The 26,567-nt window shown below is 40.0% G+C and overlaps 1 protein-coding gene across 11 annotated transcripts in view; it reads left to right on the top strand.

Moving 5' to 3' along the window:
* ANK3 (ankyrin 3) overlaps nt 1–26,567 on the top strand; it is a 293,933-nt gene that overhangs the window by 148,088 nt on the left and 119,278 nt on the right. For all 11 annotated transcript variants that reach the window (XM_088168802.1, XM_088168803.1, XM_014882314.2 and 8 more), the window contains exons 2-8: nt 5,204–5,305; nt 5,750–5,848; nt 6,226–6,324; nt 9,647–9,745; nt 13,106–13,291; nt 15,083–15,181; nt 25,547–25,645. In XM_088168802.1, the coding sequence (XP_088024928.1) occupies nt 5,204–5,305; nt 5,750–5,848; nt 6,226–6,324; nt 9,647–9,745; nt 13,106–13,291; nt 15,083–15,181; nt 25,547–25,645 (783 nt within the window). The remainder of the gene's footprint in view (nt 1–5,203; nt 5,306–5,749; nt 5,849–6,225; nt 6,325–9,646; nt 9,746–13,105; nt 13,292–15,082; nt 15,182–25,546; nt 25,646–26,567) is intronic.

Genomic DNA, 26,567 nt, shown 5'->3' on the forward strand with positions numbered 1-26,567 from the left:
CACAACAGCTACTGTTAAAGATGGAGTGAAAAACAAAACCCTGCTCCCAATGTGAAAAAAAGACTGGATTTTTAATCTGAAAAAGAGGCCACTGTAAGCAGAACACAAAGGAAAGAGAGAGGAACATAATAAAATACCATCAGTATGGGAGGAGGCCTGTGCACATTAGAAATAATGGCTTTGCACTTTCGAGGATTCACTCAATAATACGTATTCTCTGTTTTCTTAAGGGGCCCTCTCTAGTGCCATGAGAAAAACAGGTGACACCCTGGACTGACAGTCAGTGAAAAATTTGCTGATAATAGTTTTTATCATTAGCCATAATAAATAATATCTTACTTCACTAGAAGCACTTAAAGAAAAAGAGTGAATATGTATTTGCTAGCATGAGTCAGCATCAGCATTTTCTGGAGGCTTAAGGTAATAGCCGAGTGACTTAGGAGTTAGTCTTTGCTGTAATAGAAATATTTTTAGTTCATGCAGCTTTTCCTCAAAATGGGGAAACAGTTCTCAGGTCCCTGTGTACCACAGACTCTTCATCTTGTGGCAGGACTAGGGGGCCATAAGGTAAAGAAGGGTTGACAAACTGAGTGCTGCTGCCAGCACAGCTTATTCAGCCTCAGCCCTTTCCTGAGGTGTCCCTGGGATGAATGTTGAAAATGAGCTCCAGACTAGAAAACCTGTTGTGTGCTACAGGCAGCCTGCAGTCTGCAAGCTCATCAGCCTGCTGTACTTTAGAGATGGGATTTTTTTATATCATCATATGTTAAAGGGAAATACACGAATCTGAAAAAAACATATTGCATTAAACCTGCCTTCATTAGCCAGTTGAGCACATTTGCACATTTCTTAAAACTAGAAACAGTCCCTTTTTCTTCCAAGAAAGTATGGAAAGAGAGGGAAGAAATCATACCATCTGTGAAGAAAAAGCTTGGTATTATGTATTCACCAGTACTGGTACTCCCATAAATCCACTGTTTATTAAATATTCTCTGAATAGCCATTTCAGAACTAAATGCTGTGGACAGGATCTGAAGTTTGTCTCTCCAAGAATTAAAACACTTGTAAAAATCTTGATTTTTAATTTTAATCTTATATATAGTTTGAAAAGGTAGCAGCTACAGGGAGCCCAGGAGGGAGCAGGGAAAGGCTTCGGGGACACAGCCTGACAACAGAGATCTGGTGCAAATGCACGGGAAGGGCTGCAATCTTTGTGGCTGACTGCAAGAGCATCTGAGATTCAGGAGGTTTTGATGTGTGTCCCATGCCTATTGTTCTCTTGATATTTGTCCAGGCTGTGAAGAATCAAAAGCCAATGTTAATCTTCATTTCATATAGGGATTGATTAAAAAAAAAAGAAAAAAAAAAAAAAGAGATAAAGAGATCTGAACTGGCTGCAAGCATTCAGAATGCTTCTCAGGAATACTGAGGTTTAATTAGTGAAAAATAAATGTCTGGTGGGAGAATGTCCTGTAGACAGAGTGTCTATGTCTATCTATTCTGTCTGTGTGGGGTTCTTATTTTCAGATGCCAGGTAGTGTAGAAGGTGGGAATGGGCATATGGAGAAGAATTGCCCACAGAGAGGAACACATGGGTGTCCTGGGCAATGGTTGGAAACCCAAAATCCATTTCCCCTTACTGTGGTTTTTAATGCATTACATATAGCAGGTCCTTTATCAATTTATGACATGGGCTTCCAGGAATGATGGCAATCCAGATAAGTAATTATTAACATTATTATTACAGTTCTTTGATCTTTAAAATTCTCCGCTGATTTAAGCCTGGGCTCTGGTGCTGTTTCCGTCTGTAATACTGAGGCAATTTACAGGCTCTAGCAGGGACTCCAAGAGGCTCTTTTTAAAACAAAGCAATGTCAATTGCAAAAAACATTTTTCTACTCTATTGAGGTATTAATAAAAACCCCAATAAATTTAGGCTTAAATACAAATGTAAAGTTGAGAAATGGTGGGTTCAGAAATGTAAAAGTTTTGGATTGATGTTTTTGATCAATTCTTACATTTTGGATGGAGAGTATTCATTGGTTCTCGTGATTTTGGAAGTGACACGTCTTAACAAGGATACTCAAGACATTTTGCAAGGCAGAAGAAAGCTTTAAAAGTCTCTCCTCTCTCTGAGCAGGTCTGAAGTAATGTCGTAAAGAGGAATACAGAAGTAATGTTATAGGGGAAGTGGAAGCTGGCAATACTGCTTTTAGAGAGGCTGAAACTGCTTTTGGTTTCCAACAAGCTTGTCCCTGTTTTCTCTCTAATATTAGTGCTTGTTTCTTCTTACGGCAGAGGTGGAAATGGATGGAGTGACTCCCGGAAACCCTGTTGAACTTCTTACACAATTGTACACCCTCAGTCTGTTATCCCTCTCTGCAAATCTCAAAGCTTCTGTGCATGGTGGCCCAGAAAGGGTGAGCTAACCCCACCTGAGGGCTTGGAAGCATCAGCCAAGAGCAGAAAAAAAAGGTTTTCCCCTTTCTCAGAGCCCAGGGATGTGTCACACCCTGTGTGCTAAGGCAGCTTGTGCACTTTCACACATTGGCTCACATCACGTTCAGGTAACTGGAAACCAGTAAGGTGGAGAGTAGAAGTGCCAACTCAGACCAGCTGAACTGAGGGAGAGTTCAGGTTATTCCCAGCGTGCTGTTAAAGGCAGCTTCTCTGGGTGCTTCCCAGTTGCTGGTGTCATGCCTGCACGTGTTGATGCTGCTTTTCCTGCACAGTGCCCTTGTGCTGGGAGCCTGTCTGAGCACTGAGAGTCCAGGCTGACAGCTGAACAGGATGCTGGGCCTGCCTCACTGTATGAATGGCAGCCTGGCTGCTGGTGTCAGTGGTGTGTCTGGACACTTTTAGCTGTTTTGGAGTGAGTTTTGTGGGATGACTAGCAAAGGAGGACATGCTGTTAGCTTGAGGGATTTCAGGAGTGGATTTGTGCATCACTTAGCAGCACCTGAGATAGTTTGGTTTGAGACATTTTTATATGGCCTTAGGCTAGGACTTGTGATCTGAACTTTTTCCTTCCTCCTGTTAGTGACTGCTTCCAAGAGTTGTTAAGTCTTCAGAACCCTTAAGTCCAAAAGTCATGGCCAAGTCTGTAAGAGATATAGGCATTGTTCCCCCTTCACAGTGAAATTGCAGTTAGGATTAATGTGATTATCAACTATTTATCACTCCTGCCTCTCCTCCTCCATTTTGTTTGAGTAAATAGATTAGAACGTGTCTGCGGACAAGCAATGTTCCTTGTCTGGCATGTATTAATGCGACTGGCACAATCTGATTTTCCAGAGTGAATGGCTCTGGCACATCCCTTCCCCACCCAGGAGCAGCTGTAAACAGCTGATGTTAATTCTGGTCCCCCTGCTGACTGTGCCAAACAGAGATGCCATTACAAAAAGGCTCCCGCTCTATTGAGTCCTCCCTCATACCTTTAGTAATGCTGATAAAATGCTGACCTGTTTTTTTACCCCAGTGACTGCTGTTGCTAAGCACTGAGAATATGACCTGTCTCCTGTAATAATCTGCATTGCACAACTCAGATGATCTCCCAAATGAAAGCAGCTCTCAAGGCAGCTTTTCTTCCCCATGGTATTTTCAGTTGTACTGTACTGTACTGTGTACTTTGTAGCAGCACCTTGTTTTTGAGAAAGCCTAACTGAATGCCAGTATTTGGACGCTATTCTGTTGGAAGGGCATTGCAGAAGCTGGTTTGTAATGATCAGTGTGGCATGCTTGGGAAAGAATGATAAAGAGCAGGGAAGGCTGTAAGCTGGTGACTTATCACTGCAAAGTGGAATGCAAAGTGTGCAAAATGGTCTTGTAGCTTGTATGGGTACAAGGAGAAAAGCAAATTTCCTACCCACTTACCATTTTGCTGTCGTCATGTCCAAGATTGCTTCATCCTGCACATGAAGGTGACTTCTGATGGGCTTGGAGCAATGCTGGAACATAACATCCAGCTTGCAGTGGCTGTGTTGACTGGAGAGGAGAAAACTCCATAGCAAATCCAGAAATTTGGTATTAAAAAAAGTATTTGAGCAACAGATAAGTAACTGAGCTTTGGTGCCAGGGTGTTTTGTATTTCTCTTAGCACTAATTGCCTTTTTTGTTTAGTCTAAAGGTAGTTGTTGCATTTTTTAAAAATGTTAAAACTTCTCAATGCACTGATAGCTGCAATGATGCAAGCCTGGGATGAAGTGATACTGAGAGGGAAAGATCCCAGACAATTCCTGCTTTGCCAGTCTAGAAGAGGGCACAAAAAATACATTGACTGTCCAAGATGCCAGGGAAAGCTGTGGCACAAATAAAATCAAAGATTGTGTGATTTGTCCCGCTTGAAAGCTAACACAGTTCCTTGCATTTGCTCCAAGGCAGGATCAGCATTATCTAAATTGTCGTCCATGGATATTTCCATAACTTGTTAAAACCGTCTGGGGATGGGACTTGGTCTCAGTGATTCTGTCATGACTTAAACAATATTTCTGCTGCCCTTACGTTCAAGTTGAAGTCATCATAAAGTAAATTTGCATAACTACCTTTAATGCAAGGTCTGAAAAAAGGAAAATGCAGTTTATATGCTGGCCCTGTACCTAGAGATTTCTGGCTTCTTCACTATGGACAATATGGACAGGCATTGTCAATAAAATGTGCCCTAAAATTAAGGAGAATGGAGAAAACAAACAAAAATGTTAGCAGACATGAAATTTTAAAATGTCTTAATTTGTAGAACCATGGGTTTTTAAATTCCACCAACCCAGTCCTTCAAGGTGTTTGAATTTTTTAATATTTAGAGGTGGTTTTTTTTAAATCTCTCAGATTAGTTCTCACAGTAGTGGTTGAGTCTTTTCAGCTTGGACATTAAAAGTGTTGTGGCAACTTTGGAAAGAGCAGTGTGGTTTCCCTGCCGCCCAGTGCTGAGCTTTCCCCATAGCTGTGTGCCACGCTGGGTGCCAGATGTGTCCTGGCTGCTGGCCTTGCGTGTGAGACAGTGCTCCATAATTCATGCTCATGTGTCAAGTCAAGCCTCGTGCTGCCTGCTTGGGATTTGACCCACATTTGATAAAGTGTTTTGGGATCCTTTCATGTCTAGTTAAGCTGATGTACAATATGCTGTTATCATTAATAATTTCTTTGTCACCAAAATGTGTTTTTATACTGTGCCATAATTTCTAATGAGACTTCTCCTTTTTTCTTGTAGTCTGACACAAATGCAAGTTACCTGAGAGCAGCTCGAGCTGGCAACTTGGAAAAGGCTCTTGACTACTTAAAAAATGGAGTGGACATCAACATTTCAAATCAGGTTGAAGAATATTTTGGTCACATTTTCTGGATAAATACCTTTCTCAGATTTCTCATTATATTTGCACTTCACGTCAAAGATAACTTACATGTTTTTTGATTAACCATGTTTACCATATCTTACCAATTAAAATATTTTATTTTTGAACTCTTTACCCAGACACCATTTCACTTGCACTTGGAGAATGTGCTACCTTATCTTTCATTCCGTTTGTATTGCATTAGATCATGGAACAGCACACAGAATTCAAGACCCTAGAGCCAGTATATCTTGATTTAATTCTTATTCTTGTAGTTCTTGTAAAGTTTGCCTAAGTGTGTTTTTTGTAAGTAGTCCTCTCAGTGATATAGTAATAATTTGTCTTCTCATATGCATGGTAAGCTGGAAAACACTTGGTAATCCTTCTAATTGCTTTTCTTTTCCCCCTGCCTTTCTTCAAATCAGAATGGGTTGAATGCTCTCCATCTCGCTTCCAAAGAAGGGCATGTAGAAGTTGTCTCTGAGCTGATCCAGCGGGGTGCCAGTGTGGATGCAGCCACAAAGGTCAGTCAGGCCTATCTGCTTGTTCCCTTGTTCACACTGCTGGCCCTGGGCATGAAGTGTTACCCAAGTGATTACAGACTGCTGCAGCAGTAATTGCCCATTTTCCACTGCTGGGGTGTCTCAATAATTGTTTAATAGAAGCAATGATAGTAGATGATAGATAAATGTCACAGATTGCTAGGAAGGAGATTTACTGAACAAACTGTAGATTCCTGTTTTAGTTTCTGTCCATGCTATGTCTTCTAGAATAGCACACCCATTAGACGTATTCAGCAAGAAATACTGTATTCTAAAATGGAAGATGTTCTTGATTGGATTGTTATATATTCAAGCTCAGGTTTTGTACTCTTTTCAAACATCACTGTCTCTAATTCCAGAAAGGAAACACAGCATTGCACATAGCATCCCTCGCTGGACAAGCAGAAGTTGTCAAAGTGTTGGTTACAAATCGGGCCAATGTCAATGCACAGTCTCAGGTAAAGCCATATGTCCCTGTTTGCTACTACCAACAATTTTGCTGCCATTAAGATTGTTATTCTCTGATATTAGCAAATATATTTGGTAGATCTTACTGTGTTAATGTTGGCTCTTGAAAATGGGCTTGATAGTCAGTGAGATCAACCTCAGATATACCCTAGGTGTCCTATGAGCTGCTACTTGTTAGAGCTGGAAGAGACACCAATAGAACAGGAGAGTGGGAGAGAACGTGTTCAAAGGGATCCTGTTTCACATAATTCACTGTCTCAGGCTTAGTTGAGCCCATCCCCTTTCCTTATACAAGGAAGTACTGCAGGCATATATGGGGTTTGTAAGTTCAAGTCCTTTGAATAAATATTTAGGTCAATTATAGAGAATTTGAAATGAGAGAAAACAGGGCTGGTGCTACAAAAGAAGCAGTAAAATAAAACAGAAAAACTGGCTCAAAAATACATAAACTGTAGATTATTGAAAGTCATGTGGCTATGCCAGCAGTGTTCTGCATGCCACCCCATTCCTGCTCTCCCTCCTCAGAGGCTGGCAGGCAATGTCAGAGAAGAGACAGTCTTTTTTCATCTGGCCCAAGATTGCCATTTTTCTGTATTATAAAGATGTGGGCATGAAAATAAATGTTTGTTAAAAAATTACATTTTAAAGAAGGAGGGTGGGGTTTTTTATTGGTCTTTCAAATAATAGGAGCAAAATGCTTAACAGGATCTATTTTGAGAATGTTAGTTATTTTTGGTCTATATTTCATGGTTTTTTTCACCTGAACAAAAGAAATAAATGACTCAGTTCTTCTTTCTTACTCTCTTATACTAGCTTGATACAGCACTAATTGGTTCCAGGAATCATATAGCTTAAATTTAAAGAGAAAAACAACAACGTAAAGTATTTTTAGGTAAAATCTCCCATGGCTATTAAGAAGTAAAACAAAGCAGAAATATTTGCTATGGTTTTCCTGTTAAATAAATTAAGATGGGATTGACAGGATCTTTTCTGCTTGTGTTTGAGAACTTGTGTATTCAGCCCTGAAACTAAAAATAATCTGAGATTGTAAACATCTTATATAACTGTATTGTCCATACACCCTAAGGTTTTGCCACATGTTACTCTTACTTTGCTAACATACCAGAATTAAAGATTTATTTCTCCCCACCCCCATTATGGAGGCCTTTGATGTCTTTACTTGGAACACCCATGTAACACATGTATTGGCCATTCCACATCAATACCAGGCAATGGGACACCCCAGCTGGGATTCAGCTCTTGAGGAGGTCCCACCAGGTACTTTCTGTTATCAAATTGCCCTGGACCAGCTTGGTCTGTGGTACTGAACTTCACTTGAGGTTTGCCTCCACTTTCCTTGAAGGTAACAACTCTTCCATGCTGACAATCCCAGTGTTAGGACTTGTTTAACCAAATCATCCTGACTGTAAAAAAAAACAAGCCATGAATTTGTGCTGGGGCTGAATTTTACACCTCTTCTTAGGGCTATTTGTTGCTATTCAAGACAATGTTTTCTTCAGACTTGTGGCTGTTTGGCAGTTTCAACCCTTTTTTAAAGAGAGAAGCAAATATAAAGTATGGGGTGGAAAAACTTAACATAGGAGAACAGGTTCTGCTCTGCCTCCAAATGCTAATAATATTTGGTTTTGAGAATTTTTGCGTATTAATTATTTCATGAGACTAACAATTAGATAGTGTTTCCTGCTTCCTTTCTAATTGCAAATGTTTGAAACTAAAAAATTAATCCTTGTTTTCAGCTGAGTTAGTAAAGAGATAGAGAATATGAAATGGTAAGGACAAATACCAGACTGCTAGTCACTGGTGACATATGAGGTACCTTAGCAAGTGCTTCCTGGCTTCTCTATTTTTTCATTAAGTAGAATTTGGGCTAACTGAACTGTTGAACCTCTGTTCTGGAGAGTGCATTAAACACATTTCTAACTTTGGGCTTGGGCTCTGTGAGCCCCTCAGTGGCTGCTTTGTGCTTGTAGCAGTGCTTTCCTGAATAGAGACCAAAATATCAAAATCCTGGAACAGCAGCAGGCCCTGCTGCCTGTGCAAGCCTTGAAAACATGTGGCTTCACAGCTGCTTGGTGCCTTGCTGGTGGTAAAGTTCCTCTTGGATCAAACATCTGTTTCCTACTGTTTGTTGTGACCTCCTTTTTGTCCCCGCTGCCAGCACGGCCTCAGGTCACCTGTGCTCTCCTGTGCTCAGTGCTGGACATGTGCCCTGCCCCTCTGCCCTGCTGCTGGCACAGTCAGGTGTCTCTCAGCTGTTCCACTGTGGCTGCTACAGCTCAGCCCAGTTTCACTGCCATGGGTCTGAGGCTGTGGTCTCCCTCCACATCTCTCCAGGGCCCAGAATGTTGATGTCTTTCCTCTGATGTAAGCATATGGCCATATTCCTCTCAGCTCAGCCCCATTGGTTTTCTGCAAAATCTAGGTCAGTGTCCTGTGTAACTGTAGCAGAGATTTCAGAAATTCTTAGAACAAAAGGTAAAAAATACATTGCTTTAATATTAATTTTAAAAAATCAGTTTCTGACAGGCTATGACCTGTTTACGGTTAAGGTAAAGACAAAAGCATTGGCTGTAAGAGAAAGGCATCCACCAAAGAAATAGTTAAACTCTGCAGCCTCTAATGCTTACATTGCATTGATTGAAATCATTCGCTTAAGCATAATTTGAGAGATGCTCTAATGTGGTCAGAAACACTGATAAACCTCTGTCTCAAACTGCTGAGAAGCAATGATCCTCCCATCTCCTGGTGCCTGAAATATGAAGTAGCTCAGTGCCCACAAGCAGAGTGTGCTCAGAAGGCAGCTCTTTGCGGAGATGGAAGGCAAAAGTAGCTGGCACAAGTGAAAGAGAAGTCAAAGCTAATGTAAAGAAGAGGAAAAAAAGTCGATTACTCTGAAGAGTCACTGCTCTTGCTTTCACCACAGACTTATACTGTATTTCTCTGTCCCATTTTGCATTTCCAATGCTGTGGCTGTATTTATCAGGAATCATAACTCATTGCCACCAAATCATCGTCCAGGTTGATTTTTAGTTTAACTTCACAACAGATGTGAAAGAAATTGTTCTCGCTTAGCTATGGGAATTGTATCTGGTCATCTGAGAGATTCTTTTGTGTCCTTTTAAATAGTATTACTCTTCTCCCACTTTCACTTAAGCCAGTGTAGATCATGCCATTAACTTGTCTGTGAGCAAACAGTTTTTTCACTTTTCATCTAATCTTTCCTCATTTGGCAGATCTGTTTTATGTGTAAAATGTTTGTGGGGTGTTTACACTCTTGTTTTCATATTTCAGAATGGCTTCACTCCATTGTATATGGCAGCCCAAGAAAACCACCTGGAGGTTGTTAAGTTTCTTCTTGACAATGGTGCCAGTCAAAGCCTTGCCACAGAGGTAAAAGTTTGAATATGACACTTTATGAACAAAGCAAAATATGTTTCAGCAGTGATTTCTGCCAGGTTATATCAAACTAGTCTTTTAAATATAAGCTCAAAGAGAAATTAAAAGCTGTCTCTGTGAAGTGTGCTAATGAATAGAGTTACAGGCTGTTCAGCAATTTAAACTATCTCTTGCCATTTCTAAAATAAAAAAAATTTCTTTAACTAGAGATAGTTCTAAATATAGATGTGTTCTTAGTCATAACTGCTAATCTTTCAGGTTAAGTGCTCACACAGGGAAGCTGTGAGTATAATATAAAAGTTCTCTGTGCTTTTATTAAAAATAGTGAGCAATGAGAAGGGTGACAAGCATAAGGCAAGAACAACGGTTCACCTATGCTTTGGAGCAGCCCTGGGATATCAGAGAGGGTTACTTGGTCTTGGGGCATTTCCTGAGCTGATTCATTACCATGTTAGTACTCTCTTTGTGGCACCCAGTTACTCCACTGGTGCTTCAGGGAGAATTTCAAGCTGACAGAAAGATCCATCCTTGAAAGCGTTCTGTAATATTTCTAGAAGAACATTTATATTTCTTTCTTTAAAAAGCAATTCTAACTCAAATGCAAAGTTAATTCTAACTCAAATAAGACAGCCTGTGAGGAAAATAAATAACAAATATATTAATAGTTGTAAATGTATGGCATTGAGAAAGATGTTGAATCTGGTTGATTTTCAGTTGTCTTATTACCAAGATTTTGCTACCACAATACAGAAAGGTACTTCAGTATGTGCTGCTCTCTTTCATATTTATCGAATTCTAATTGTTCTACCAGTACTATTTCCATGAAGGAAATAATGCTTATTTGAAAAAGGCCTAGTTTTCGAAAAATATGAAATGCACAATTAGTTTATTGTCACTATACCTCATAGTATGCCTGTATAATGGTGCAGAAAGAAAATTTATTCCTTATTCCACTGTTAAAAATTAATCGCTAATGGATCAAAACAGTGTTTCCAAAACCACTAGAAGTTAGTTATAACTAGAAGTGTGCATCAGAACCACTTTCTGGAATTGCTTAAGGATATAAAAATCAAGAAATACCAAAATAAAATACTTTACATCTGGAAAATTAATTGAAAATTAGTTTTCAGAGCACTAATTTCTATTTCTTTCTTAAAACTTTGTAAAGAAAAAAGAAGACATGAAACTCCTAGAGACGTACAATAGGTTCTGAATTCTGAAAATACTCTGCCAGTGTATGATTTTCTGAAAAGAGATTTTTTAAAAAAAAATTTGAAGGGATATTTGGCTTATTTGGCTTGCTTTTTTTTTTTTTTTTAAATTGCTTTTCCCTTAAGCATTGTATGTTAGTTTAGGTTGAGCTTTTTTCCATCTCAGCTTGATCATAAGGTGCAATCTAATTTTATCCATGGAGAATTCCTTTGAAGATAGCAGACTACAAAAGTGGCACCTTTATTGCCTTCCTTGTTGGAGATAGTTACTTATGAGTTCTTTCTTATTTTCTCTTGGTTCAAGTTTTCTTATAAGTCTGATTTCTCTTTATCATTCTAAGTGCAAAAACTTTTGTAACTAAAGGACTGTCACTTAGCTAAATATTTTTTAAAAGTAACTATTTTATCGTGGTGTTTGAATCTAATTTAAGGAAAATAGTCAGTTCTATTTCCTTACAAGAAAAGATGTTGTGGGTGTTTACACCATTTTTCTGTGAAGTGGATGAATTTTCTGATGTGTAAATAGAGCAGGAAGCCAAGGTCTCCAGGGTTTCTCCAGGCAAGAGCCCCCATTTCTGTATATACAGTACAGCAATATTGCCAGAGTCCTCTCATGGGGATACTCAGGAAGGTTTTTTGGCCTTCAGGGCTGCTGAAACATCTTTCACAGCCCATGCCCCTGTGGCTGTTTCACCCCAGGACTGCAGCCCTGTGCCCTGCCCTTGCTGCTAGAGGATGGGGAGCTGCAGGCAGCAGGGAAACCTAGTTAAATGAAACTCCTCATGGGGCAGGGAGGTTGTGGTGCAAATTTCTTGTTAGGGCTCAGGAATTTAAAATATTTTCTTGGATTTTCTTCCCCTCAAAAATTTTGAAAAAGCCCTCTTTTTCAGGACCCCTCCTGTTTCTCATTCTAGATTGAGGTATTCTTTGTTTTGAAGCTAGAGAGAGAAATTTCATATTGAAAACTATTACTTTTCATTCCAAAGTTTAAAAGTTAACACTTCAACTCTACACTGTTGACATAAAAGTGAGGATTTACCTTTTTCTCTGTCACTGCTGCACTTTTATTTCACAGTTACACTGCTTTACCATGACAGCAGTAGTTGAAAAGTGAAAGAATGTGTTTGCTTGCTAAGCTGCAATGAGGTTTGGTGATACAGGCTTTGGATATATTCCTCAGAAGACGAACTGAATAAATAAATATCCCAAGTAGTTTGCTTTTGTGATTTTTTGAATGATTTATGGGTATTATCTTGGGCAAAGCTGGATGTGCTCCTGGGTTGCAATGACAGATTTTTGGGATGGAGCAGAATGTAAATGACAACTCCTTCATTCTTTAGTTTTCTAAGAGTCCATAGGATAGAATTAAAATTAAAACATAAAGTTATAAATCGCAGTCTGTACTTTTTTTGTGTTTGAAGAATCTGCTTTAAAATCTGTTAAATATAAACCTTATGTTTTTCAGGTTTTTTATTCTCCACCAATTTGGTTATTAGCAATCTGAAAGGAAATCACTTCTTTTTGTAAGAGGATTGTCTATCAAATTATTTAAATTTTCATAAAGGGAAGTTGTAGTAGAACAACACTACATTAGGAGAATGTGGTATTCTTGATCAATTATTATATTTTAAATCTATATATAAAATATGTTACAGGATAGGGCTCATTTTTTTGTTTTGTTTAGTTGTTTGAGTTTTTAAAATAGCAATAAAAATGTAGATCATAATCTGTAAGAAATGGATGATAATTTACTATTGAGACATCATTAGCAATTGTAATTTTAATATTCTGTCTTTTTATACCTTTTCATATAATTAAGCACTTACATAAATAAGTATCCTTAAAATTAACTGTAAATTTGTGAGTAATTTCATGCTTTTTTTCCCTCGAGTCTCAGTCATTTGTCTTTTGTAATTTTATGTTGTTCTGGAGTACCAGAAGAGTGCTTTGAGTATTCAGAACCTTGTTCACCTGCACTTTATTCCAATTTCAAGGTCGTTGCAGGGTCCTTTTAACTTGCACCATGTTACACTTGGTGGAATTTGGACCAGTTCTGTTCATAACGCCGAGATCTCTTCGCTTCCCCTTCCCACCCTGTGGAAGGTTTGGAACATGCATTGACGGTGCCTGTTGTGTGTTGCAGGATGGTTTCACGCCTTTGGCAGTAGCTTTGCAGCAAGGCCATGACCAGGTGGTTTCCCTGCTGCTGGAAAATGACACGAAGGGAAAAGTCCGCCTTCCTGCCCTTCACATTGCAGCTCGCAAGGACGACACGAAGGCAGCGGCTCTGCTCCTACAAAATGACCACAACGCTGATGTGGAGTCAAAGGTCAGTTGGGAAAAGCCAGGAGGTTTGATGCTATCAGGTGCTGATCACACGCAGGGGAGATGTCCCTCCGTGTGAACTGTTTTGCTGAAGTTACACAGAACTTTCTCCTCTAACACCTGATAAAGAAAAACGTTTGATTTGCCTCCTTTGCCTCTTTCTCCCCCATTCCCTTTCTGTTTAAATCAGGGTTAATTTCTCTTGCAGAAACCTTGCAAATGGAAAATGATAAACAAAATACTATTTTAATTATTCTCTTGGAAATGAAAACCACTCCTGAAAGCAGTGGTGAGCTTTAGGTACTGTACAGTTGTCATTTGATCAGCTGTCTGTGCAATTGCTACTTGGAGAACTTGGTTAAACATGTAACAATTAGCACTCAAAGTACTCGCTCATTCGGCTTCCACCCTGTGGAGCTTCCCCTGTGTGCTGGGCGTGCTGCCATCCAAGCTGCCATGCCACACAGCCATCATGAAGCTTTCCGCATCCATGTCACCGGTGGTGGACTAACCGTTCATTTTTTCCCCCTTTTTGCTTCCAATTGTGTTAACCTAGATGATGGTGAATAGAACAACAGAGGTATATATAAATATATATATGCATCATCACTCCTCCATGACTTAGTGCTGCTGCATCATTTCTCCCTCCTGTCTGCATCGCATATTATAGGATAGACACCTGCTTTAGATTAAATGAAGTAGCATGTGCTAGAGAAGACTGTAGTTTAGAAACCAGGGCTTTCTGCAGCTGAAACTAGGGTTTAAAAGTAAGAGTGAAGCATTCTTGGGATCTAACTGCTGTCATAAAAGGGCCATATTACATGAGATGGAGTTTTCAGGGATTCTCATGGAGCATATGTTTATCAGATGTTTTAAGAGCTGCAGACAACCCTGTCATGTTGTGCATCCAGGTCTGATTCTAGGCTTCTGCATGACACTTACCTTGATGGTGTCAGCAAATAGAATGATCTGAGAGTGGTTTTACAGCTGCAAAACTCCCAAAGCAAGGCAGTGGCAGCTAGCATGGCTTGCTAACGATTTAGAAATGCATCTAGTTCCCATAAGGTTTCATACTTTGCAGGACTGATGGAATTGCTGCATGTTTTAGCATTATTTTAATAGGCGGTAAAACTACTTAAATATGAAAATCAGTTGCTGAAGTAATTCTATCAGTAAGACATCTTTTAATTAGGGTGGTAACGCTTGGTGTCTGAACATAACCCAGTGTGATTGCCCACAGTGGGAGACTGATCTTTATGATGCTAACCCTTGGAAAAAAACCCCATATTAATAATTTAAAATGGTCTTTGATGTTATTTTCATTTGCATCTACTTTGAATTTATAAAAATCAGTTAGAAAATATCATTAAATGTCTTGTATTTGAACTTCTGCAAAGAATCTCTAAGAGATTTAACTTGCAAGATTGACATAATATCAATAACTATATATTTCTAGTTAGAAGCTAATTTCTTGTAAAAGTCAGATCATTGCTTTAATACTCAAATGTTTTGGTGCTGTTTTCCTGGAATAACTGAAAGTTTTATTGAACTTCTTTTCTTCTAGAATAATTATGTTAATTTTTTTCCCTCCTGCATAGCAATGTGATTTTATTTAGATTCTCTGAGATACTATAAAGGAATATCAGTGAGTGAAAACTAGTACAGAGTTGGAGTGGTGAACTTGTAGCAGGCTTGTATTACTAGCTTTTGTCAGTGATGTGCCATGAATTGTGGAGTACTAGTGCAATTTTTTTTTAAGTATCTATTGGTTGTGTTTTGTTTTGTTTTTTTGCAGAGTGGGTTCACTCCCCTCCACATAGCTGCTCACTATGGGAATATCAATGTAGCCACGTTGCTGTTAAATCGGGGTGCTGCCGTGGACTTCACTGCAAGAGTAAGTGTTGTCAGTTATGCTTAATTTGCTTCGTCACCACATGGCAACACCTTTTGCACAGAGGTGTGAGAGGCACATTGCTCTTACCAGCCAAGGGGCCTGACCTGGCTGAGCTGGTTCTGTTACCATCTCATGTAAAGGGGCTTTCCCTGGGCTGCTGAACCGAACCTGAGCTCAAGACCTCACCTCCCAAAACTTCTGTTTTCATCAAAAGGAGCTGCTATTTTCATGGTTCCAGCCTTGCAAAAGGTGGGCTGGGATCCAGTGACACAAATGCTGCCACCTGTAGCTGTAACATATGGCAGGAGTGATGTGTCCCTGCTGAATTCTCGCCATGCAGTTGCTTCCAGTGAACATCAGGTGTAGTGGTGAATAAAGCGTCTGTGCTTTCACTGCATGCCAAAGCCAGGTAATTCATAAAGGAAATCTGAGAAACTGGATGAGTAGGAAGTGAAACGAGACCTTGAAGTGGAGTCCATAATGTATGCAGAAGAAAGACAGGAAACAATAAAGGGAAGTTAGAGTTGGAAGAGCAGGGGAAAAACCCGAATATATATGGATAGGGATACAGCACAAAGGATAGGGGTACAATATGAAGAACAGGAAAAGATGGTGGTGCTAGGCATGAGACCAAATGAATAAATAAATCCCAAAATAAAACAAACTGAGACTGTGCAAGGCTTTGGCTTGTCACTGGCTGGGTTGTTGGGGTCCCTTTGGGATCCCTGAGACTGCTTCTGCAGCCCTCAGCGACAGAGCAAGTTCCCGAGCCTTGCCCAGATAGAATTTTGGCTCGCGGTGAGCTCTCAGACCAGCGGGGTATAGAGACCAGCATATGCAGAAAGGCACAAATCCATCGTTTATTCTATGAAGGCATCCTATCTAGCATATACCCACGGCTATTGTTTTACAGGGGTTTTTATATCTTTTGAGGGTTTTACAGTTTGCACCAATTACCAAGGGAATTCTGCATTCTAACCAGTCCCTGAGGGATTTTGCATTCAAAGCTGGCCTATGGATACTAAAAGAGGATGAACCACTAATATTGAAGATAGATAAGAGGGTCTACCAAGGGGGGAAGCTGGATTCCTTTTTGTATTTGTCATTTCACAAGTCATTTCTTATCCCTAAGCTATGGTTTTCCAAGGAGCTTGTTCTGAGGATGCAGGGAGACTTCCTTCTTTATGAATGTTTTCTGCTCCCTCCACACTGGTTCACCAAACCTTACCCAGAAAAGCCAGGGAAGAGATGTGGTAGTGATCCAGGACAGTAGGGAGATAAAATTAAGGGAACTTTGCCATTCAAAGTAAAGGCAAATGCTGATGAAAGAGTAAATAGGCATAAATTGGCCATGAGTAAATGTTGTCTAGAAATTCAGATATTTCCTATTAAATCTTAGTAATTAATGTTATTTAATTAACAATTTCTTAATAATGAATATTAAATATAACTAATGAGATTCTGGAACAAGCTTTCAATTAAATTAGAAAAAAGTAAAAAAACCGCAAACAAATGTAAATTCAAGATTATATTTGTGAGGGGAATTATGTCATGGATAGTCCAGCAGTTCCTCTTCTGAGATTTTGATCTTGTGTTATGTTTATTACTTTTGCAAGACAAAAAGTACTACAGTACTGATTAGAGTATTTGCACAAAAGGAAAAGTGAATTTGCAGTATTCTACTTTAGATAGTTTGTATAGCTAAAAACTTGAATGCTTCTATGTTAAGGCACGTATTTACATGAAGGAAAGGTTTTATGACAAGCGTTGCAAACCCGTTGCTTTGCTTTCACTGATAACATTGACCTTTGGTTTCCAAGTCTTTTAACTGACCCAATTAGAGCATTAAGGCATTTCATACTATCCTAAGCTTTGGCATTGTGTATTTGATAAGCCCTAACCACAGAAGCAAGGAAGACAGATGGGTCTTGGGTCAACTCTTTTCCACTCAGAAACAAGATTAAGGATTAGCAACGTTACTACATTAGCAATTAGCATTTAGTACCAGTGCACTAAATATCATCTGCCTATGCTTGCCTTAATAAAATAATAAGTCTTAGATTTCAGCAGCTCTGTTTTGGATTAAGGGCACCTGTGGAGAGCACATCCAGAGTAATAAGGCCATTCTTGTCTCCTCTTCAAGGTCTGGACATTCTAAATTCTGCCTCCATTAGTTGTCATCATCAGAGGGAGATGGAGTTCTGGGATAGCTGGGGAAGTGCATATGCAGTGACATCAGCCTGAAGAGCAGTGGGCTGAGGCTGTGACTCAGGGAGCACTGAGCTTGTTTGTGCTTGTGATACAGAGCGGGGGCATCCAGAGAGAGAGGGAGAGCTCATCTCCACTCCGTGGCAGTTGCAAATCTAGATAAAGTTGTTGTGACAGAAAGAATTGTAGCATAAATAACAGTAATATGGAGTTGAATTTTGTTCTTTAGTGCTTATCACTGCAGAGGAAGAAAGTGCTGCACAGAAGGATGGATTAGGTTGTGGCAGAGCAGTGGATTTGTAGGCTAACAGTGTACATGCAATTTTCAGCACCAAGCAGTGGAGCCCTTGCTTGATCCTCGATTACCCAAATTGCAAAACAGGTTCTGAAAATGACCCACAGGTACAGCCTGCTCATTGCCACCTCATTGCCTCTTGTTTTAATTTCTGTAAATGCTATCCACAGTCTGCTGTCTTCCCTCTGCAGGAAAGGCCCTTATTTCAGTGGCTGACTGTGAGATGAGCAACAGAGCAAAGATATGAAGGGTTGTAACCCAAATAAAATATTACCACATGCACTGTAGCTTTCAGAAATGCAAAGAGCACACTTTTAAGATGGGGTGTCAAATGCCCTTTGTGCATTTTTCCTTTGTTCTTGTTAAATACATATAAGCTAGCACTACTGTCTATCAGTTCAAGTTCAAACTCTTCAGAAGAAGAGTACGAATTCTGGGGAGAGGTTTGAATAATAGGAGAAGATTATGGTAACAAAAGAAGCTTGTGTGACCAGGGTAATGTGAAGACAAATGTGTGAGGGCAGAACAGATAGCCATCTGCCACCATCAGTGTAGTTAAGGTGGGGAAAGGTGCAGGAATGTGAATGAATGAAGGCAGAGCTCTAAGGCCAAGGGCAAGTGAAATGAAAAGCTGGTGAAAGGATGTAAGAAAAAGGAGGGCAGGCCTGTCGCAAAGGAGATCTCCTCAGCTGTGTTTTCAGCGTGTTTCCAAGAGGCCTGAGGGAAGAAAGAGGTTCCAGCAGCGAAGGTAAGGAAAGAGATGAGCTTGCTGATGGCTCTCAATGTGTGAGCAGGAGGTGAGCAGTGGTGCTGTACTGTAAGTAAATTATGTCCCCGATGACATTTAGTAGCAGCTGCTCCCTCAGCCCCACCGGTACACACCTGCCTGCCTCTCAGCTGTCACATATTCCCTTGGTCCCTTCTTTCACTGCAACTAGGAGACAGGCACAGCTCCAGGAGCTCTTACAGGTGCCACAGTGCCTGCCAGCTGTGTACCTGCTGACTGTAGAGGCTGGGGGGTTGGAAATGTACAGGTTTGTACTCCTGCAGCCGAGTGACTGATGTCGTGTCAGCTCTTGCCCTGAGCTGCATTAGCACTTCTGTGTCTGCTTTCTTCTCTTGCCTTGCTGCAAGTACTGAGAAGGTGGCACAGCAAACTCTCCATTGGGATGGATGGAAATTATTTCAATAAATCAGCTCTTGATATCCTTTATTGCACCTGTAAACAGGGAGGCAGCTCTGGGAGCCATCCTAACCTCATTCCAAGTGAAACAAAATCTCCTTATTCAGCTGGATGTTTGCCAAACATTTTGTAACAAAGGAAAAACAATCATTCCAAATTGCTTGACTTCTTGGGCTCAAACTCAACAGAAAACCTGTCACAATTCCTGGCAGGGTGTGCATTGCAGAGTAACAGGCGTTTTGACTACTCATCATCCTTTTTCTGTAGTACATTATCATGTGTCCGGCTTCTCCAAAATACTTCAAATACTTCATTGCATACCATATTTCCCTCTTGCTTAACTGGGAGACAATCACACCGAAACTAAAGAAGTGAAGGAGGAGAATAAGGGGTAACAGGGTGAAGTCAGCCTCCTTTCGCAGCCAGATGAACACTTTAAAGCAGTCACTACTTGGGCTTTGAAGGATTGCAACAGCTCCAGGCACCATTCTCTTAGCTGACAGTGCTAAGGAGAGGTGTGATGAATCCTAGTTACAAACTGAAAGGTAGCCAGATACCTTTAAGTGAATCTATTTTATTAATTTTTTCAACGGGAAATACTAATTGCTGTCAGCCACTTGTGCCTTTAAATCAGACTGTATCAGATGTCTTACCTGGAGTTCTAATTATTTTGAAGGTGTTTTTAATAAACTGGGAACTTTATTTAGGTAAAAGTTATCTTTTGGAGGTTCACACAGTCTTCAGATAGCATTCTTCTGTCTGAGATGATCTTCCAGTGGAAAGATCTGTTTAGCCCAGGTGAGGAAATGCCTTTGAAGCTTCACCTGTCTCTGAGGAAAACAGTGGTTAGAAAGGAAAGAAGGATGAAATTCTCTGCGGCTTCCAGAGCAAAAGCTGAAAGAAACCTCTGTGACCCCCACATGCACTCTGTACTTGAGCAAGTCAGAAGATGGAGGTAGCCAGGGAGTCCTCTATGTGAAGATGACCTCTCCCTGTATCTTTCTTGCCAAAGCAGACAGGAGCTCATCACTGTGCCATAAAACTGCATCCAGCCCTGGGAAAAGCCTTCCTGCTACACAGCACTCCTTATCCTAGAGATCTCAGTTCCACTGGGAGTGGGCTTTGCCTGCGGAAAGTTTGCTTACTGGAAGGTTAGGAAAGGATTTGGTAGTTTTGAGAGTGGTGTGAGGACAACATGCATTAATGATGACCCTGAGGCTGAGAAGCAGAACACCATTAGCCCATCAAAAAGAGCAGGCAATATCTAAGTGACAGTGGCATGAGAGAAAAACATCTTTCTTTCCCCAGTGGTAGTTTGCCATAAGAGCCCCTTTCTATAGTATTCTTTCTTTTCTTCTAGGATTCATTTTATACATCTCAACCCTGAAGAATGTTAAGTAAATAGGCACACAAGAACTAAAATAGCACAATATAAGACTTACTACAATTAAGAAGTGGGGGAAAAAATCTGAGAAATTGTGCACTGTTGAGGGTTTCCTGGAAAGCATCTGATTGTGCATTTTTATCTTAAATTTCAGAAACATCTATACAAGCCTCAGTGATCCCAGTAACTGCTACTAGAATATAAGACTTTGCAGGAATTCTGCTGTGTTGTAGCTCTAGGTCTGAATTGAAGAAAAATACAGGGGAGGATATTGAGTATTTCAACACACGTTGGTATTGGTGCATAGTTGCGTATGAGAATCTTCAAATGCACACCACAATCTTCCCATACCTCCAGAATCTGGTAATAGTGGTAATAAAAATGCAGTGCTGCTACTGACAATTCCAGTATGCAAAAACCACCATTATGCTCGTTCCTTAATAATCTGTAATGCTGGAGGGATTTTCCAGACTATATAAGAAATTTCTGTTATAGCAGTCTGGCTGTTTTCACCTTCTGTCTTATACATTCTGTGTCAATATTAAGCTCTTCCTAGAGTTTGCTCTCAGTTGAGGTTTGAGAAGAACTGTCTTACTAAATTCCAAGTAAATTTGAACATTTTGGTAAAAAACCTGTTCTCGTTTGTTTTAAATCAAGGAAGTGAAATTTGAAATCAGGTGAGTGTAGTTTTTCTGATTAAAACTGCACTCCACTGAGAGGCTGGGAGGAGAGCTCAGAGGTGGAGGTAAATTGTCTCATTGGCAGCAAGAAGAAATACCAAGTCCATGTGACTGGCAATGCCTCTTCACAGTCCTGATGTGATCAGCTGCTCAGTCAGCATTTAAATTAATGAAGAACACGTTTTCACTTTGTTTTGTGCCTTCCTTTAAAGGTGCATTTCAGAGCCCAATATGAAGCTCCAAGTGGAGGCATTTACTTTTCTTAGTTATAATTAGCATCCTTATGCTTGTAAGACTCCAGCTGTGATAGGAGAAAGAGGTATTCTTGTAGGACAGCATAGCACACCAGAAACCCAGGGGGAGTTTCTGGTTTTCTATATGCATTTAAATGTAACCATTTAAGATCTGCTTTGTACACTGACAATTTTAACTCTTCTGTTTTCTTGACTTCCTAACCATTCATGTTGCTAATTTGTAGTAGCAGGGAGCAGTTCTGACTGCTGTGGTGAACTGTGATAGATAATGCTGTGTGTCAGAGGGCAGCTGACCTTACTTCAGCTGGAAAATGTTAGGTGGCTCATTTCTCAACAAACTTTTGAGTTTTCTTGTGAAGCTATAGAGAGCTGCAGCTGGAAAGGCTTAGTGTTCCCTCTGATCAGGCACAAGCAAAGGCCACTGACTGTAAAAGCAAGTCACTCCTCACCCATCATATTTGTGGATGCTGTGTGGCTCTGGAGGAAGGCACAAGCCCTGTGTGAGGGCGTGGTGGGCTGCAGCAGGCAGTGGATGGAGACAAAGGGAAAACCACCATCCACACTGTTGTGTAGAAAAAGTTGCATGCACCTAATCCGTGGCATTTTGAGCTATGTATGGTCTCAGAGTACTTCAAGTCACATACCCCAGGAAATCTGCCAAGAAGGAGAGGAAAGGCTGTGTTCTAGTTGATAATCCTATGAGCATTTTTGCATAGTTTTAGATTGCTCTTCTCACAAGTGATGCTTCATATTCCCTGTAGAATTTATTAACTCACAAATTGGACCTCAGTGTCAAGGGCTCTACCTGAGACATTACCCAGCATTGGATATTTCAAGAGCAAGGGCAAGCAGCACTCCAGCAGAAATTCTAGATCTGAGCCACATCTTTTAATGGCAAATTTTGGAAGGCATTTCACCTTTATTACTATGGGAAAACATCTTCAAAAATTTCCTGATTTACTATTCTATCTTAAGAACAAAGGGAGAAATTTATAAAAGATCAAACGGATAAAAATAGACTGAAAAGACAGCAGATGCTGTTGATAAATTGAAGAATTCAGAACCTTACATTTGGTGGCTGTTTTGTTTGCTGATACCACAGTTTTAGTGTTAATAAACAACAGCAAAGTTGCACATATTATGAAACTTTTTTTATCTCTTGTTTCTTGTGACAAGTACAAGTACTCCATTTTAAGTTCTTGCTTTATGTTTTGTCACCAGAAGAATTAATGATGGTGTTATCTGAGGCTTTTTCCACTTCTCAGTTCACATTCTTAATTGTGAAATGAGAGATGGGGAAGGACCATACATATGAAACTTCTAGCTGTGATTCTTTAAGACTTGGCACAACACCGTATTGACCAAAGACAAGTTTCTTGGCCTGAACATCAGTGTGAAATTATTCAAGCATTCACGTCAGAGTCAGAACTCTCAGCCAACCAAATTATTACTTCACATTCTTTGCTACCAGTAAAAGCTTAAATAGCTAAACAGCAAAATTAAATTCTGAACAAATACTTGCCCCCTCTTTTTTTTTCCTCTTCTTTTCTTCACAGTGTTTTCCTGACATATTAAGGGCGAAAAAGGTTCAAAGTGTTTTTAATCTTTTGTCCCGTGATTTTTTTAATGAACTGTCGGATCAGGTTAGTAAAGTGCAACAAAACTGCAAACTCCTTTCAAGGGAATGAGTGCTCTTTCCTAGGAAAGAGGAGCTGTTTGGTCATCCATGAGGATAAATATTGCATTATATATATGGAGTTTAATTTGCTTGATTTCTCCTGCTCCATTAATTATTTCAGGGAAGCTGTGTGTGCTTGGTTTTCCTCACAAAATTTTTTTGGAGCGATCACATCCTTTGTCCCTCCATCTCTTTGTAATGTGAACTTGCTGCCTGTTTTCAACCAAAAGTAACTCCAGGCTTCAAGATGCTAAAGACATTAAATTTATCTTTTTTGTGAAGACAGGTGATCACATAGAGTGAAGATGGATTGCTAGCACTCAAGCTCAGTCCTTATTTGGTGCTGGAGAATTTCTCCACATTTCCAGCCAGAATGAGCGCCCCTGTCAGAAGCTAGGAGAGAAAATTGCTGTCCTAATAGTTTTGGTAGCAATCCAGAAATGTTAATGTCATTTGAACAGGACTTGGTTTTGAACATGAAAGTGGATATTTTAATTTTTTTCCCCTGTTACAAGCAAATAGTGTGACTTAACCCTTAATTGCTAAGTGGAAGTAATCTCTTAGTTTTGAGCTGTGTATTTGCCAGCACTTACCCGTCTATTCTAGAATCAGCTCTCCTTCATTTACGGTAACAGGAGCTTTGACTGGCAAATAATTAGATCTAAAGTGCACGTTCTTATGTGGTAATGCCCTGCCCTGTGCTGCACTAGATTCAGCTTAGTATCGAGATGAATGAGAACCAGACTTCTAATAGGTATTTGTCTTGCCTTATGAAATGCTGTCCCTTCCTCCTCCATTTCTTTCTTGATGCTTGGAAAATGCTTTTCTTCTTGTCTGTGTATGAGGCAGTAAATTATTAGTACCAGATTATTTTGATGTATTAACAGGGCAGTAGGATCTATTAGGCTGAGTTAACCTCTTTACCCCTTAACATCAGCAAGTAGAAAAAGGTGTCTCTTTAATCTAAATTACCTGCAGTACTCTTTACTTGAAGACACAGAAGTTATTTCCTTTACCATTTTTTTTTCATCAGGAAAGTAGAATTCATCTTTCTTTCCTTCTGACCTCAGTAACATCTTTTCTCCTGGGAAGAGAGAAAAAGCAGAAAGTATCTCCACATAATTGTTTTTCTCATTTTATTTTTCTGTCCTCTTTGTGACTGTACAGTAATGTAGTGACCCCACATTATATGTAGTGTCAACTCCCAGTCAAATGGAATAAACTCTTTTTCAAAACCAACTCACAGAAAATTTAAGTGATCAGATAATTTTACCTCCCTGAAAGGACTAGACATACTGCACTTTCTGTTTGATGTGTTAAGCATCTTCTTGCTTTACTTTGCTTTTTAAAGGAATGAGAAGCTGCCCTACCACAGTCATCACTTTGATACTCTAACGATCATGAATATTGTAGAAAGAATCTCTGTCATTTAACCTTGCTAACATGCATTTTACCTCTGTGATAATATTAATTATTACTTTCTAGTAGCTGTGAATTTGCTTCATAGTGAAATTTTGTGTAAATGAAAATGTAGCAACTGCATGAGGTACTTGGTGTTATGATTAGGCTGTGAGTCAGCTTGTCACATCTGAGAGGGGATCTTTTCTCCGTGCTGGTTCTCTGTCACTCCACTCACCTGCAGTTCTGAGGAAGCATTGCTGAACGCTCTGTTAGCCAGGTCAAACACTGGTACCCCTCCCCAGCTGCTCAGGGTGCCCTTCTGATTCAGTCAGCCACAGGACACACGCTCACTGCATGTGCTGCTTTCTGCTGGGTCCCAGGGCCACTGGCAGCCAGCTCTTTATGCTATGCCTGAACATGCAGGAGCACATCCTTTACAATTCTGGTTTTCTGGATACACTAGCTGCATGCTCTGGTTAGACCCTTTTTATTTTTACTTGTCTCCATATGATCAAATATATACAGGACATGGCCTTCATTCACCACGAGATAAAGGATTCAGCAGAGCACGAAGAGACGTCCTGGCTGCATCTTGTTAAAGAAGTGCCTGTGTGCGCACACGCGTTGGTTATGTAACTGTCCCCGATGTGCAGCATCCCTGCCTGTGTGGCCTGCCAGGCACCACTCAGGGAAGCACACACACTTCTCTGCAGCCCCTCTTCAAGCACAGTGTAACATCCATTAGAGGAACAAATTGAGCAGAGAAAATTAACGGTGGAACTGAAATGAAGGTGCTAGCCAGGCTTTCAGAGTTAGCTGATAATGTTCAGAACTAAATAATGTTGGCCTCTCGTAATTTTTGAATGAGATCTACAGATATAATAGTTTTGTTTATTTTTCTATGGATCCTACAAGGCCAGTGAAGTTGAGGTATGAATCCTAATCACAACAGGCTCATAAACAACCACAGTTGGATTAAATTGCTAGGATTCAGTAAAATGGCCTAAGTTCAACCCTTAAGCAAAAATTGTGAGCTGAGGCACAATCATGTCATCTTATAATGCTAACAACAATTTGGCTTTTGTTTTCACCATGTGTATGTTGACATATCAGACCAGTAATTCACATGTGTGGTTGAGCACATCTTCCCTTTGTTTTCTTGCTCCCAGGGAATCAGACTGTGTTATGCTTTAGCAAACTGCTCATTCCATGAGCAAACCAAAAATGGAATTCATGAAAGACAGACATATGCATATCTATTTTCATGTTTTTTCTTCGACAGAATGATATTACGCCGTTGCATGTTGCATCGAAAAGGGGAAATGCAAATATGGTCAAACTGCTACTTGATCGAGGAGCTAAAATTGATGCCAAAACAAGGGTAAGCTCAAGTGTGAGTGCTGCGAGTGACTGTGTGGAATTATTGCCTCTGACCTGTGTATTGCTGTAGAGCTTAAATCATTCATCTTCCCAGCAGGTTACTACAGCTGCACTGCATTTTTTTTTTTTATGAAATGATTGCAGTAGGATACTAACATTTTACATCTCTTACAGCAGAGTGTGAAACACCAAGGATGGCAAAGCTCAGAGCCAACCATTTTCCATGTTCCCTTTTCAGTGTTTAATTAGGAGCTGCATTTATCTACTTGGGAGTAGAGGTGAATGTACAGGAACATTCTAAAAGATGATAATTCAAGTCAGATATTTCAGAATTTGAATGCTAGCAGGGTAACTTTGAGCTTCAGTGTGTTTGCCTTTTACTATGCACAGGCAGTGTCACAGATCGTGGTGTGGCTGATGAGCCTCCTGCAGCTCAGGCTCTGTGTGAGGGGTGCTTGGCTGCTGGCTGGGATTTGTCAACACATATGTTGGGCACAAGGATGGTTTCCATCAGGCTGATATCTGACTCAGTGCCCTGAGTGACTTAGAAACTCAGTGCATATGGTTATATCTAACTGAAGAAGTTAAAACCCAAACCAGAAATATTTTATTGACTTACACAGCAGAAAAAGAAAAAAAAAATTAAACATAAAAAAAGTTCAAATATTTGGAAGTAAACCTGGAACTAGTGGTGCTGTGGGCTGCCAGTGCAATCTTTGCAACACACTCTTGTGGGTGTGGGGTAACTCTCAAGAGCTGTCCGAGTAACTTTTTTGCAATTATAGTGTCCTTGAAATATTAATCTATCACCTCTGCTTTTTCCATTTTGAATTAGTCTGTATAAGTTCTCCTGTTCAGAATCATTCTAAACAAAAGAAACGAATAATCTAAGAATAGTTTTTCTACAGTTGTTCCTGTATTCA

This window comes from Sturnus vulgaris, chromosome 8 (assembly GCF_052056855.1).
Source record: "Sturnus vulgaris isolate bStuVul1 chromosome 8, bStuVul1.hap1, whole genome shotgun sequence".
NCBI lineage: Eukaryota > Metazoa > Chordata > Aves > Passeriformes > Sturnidae > Sturnus > Sturnus vulgaris.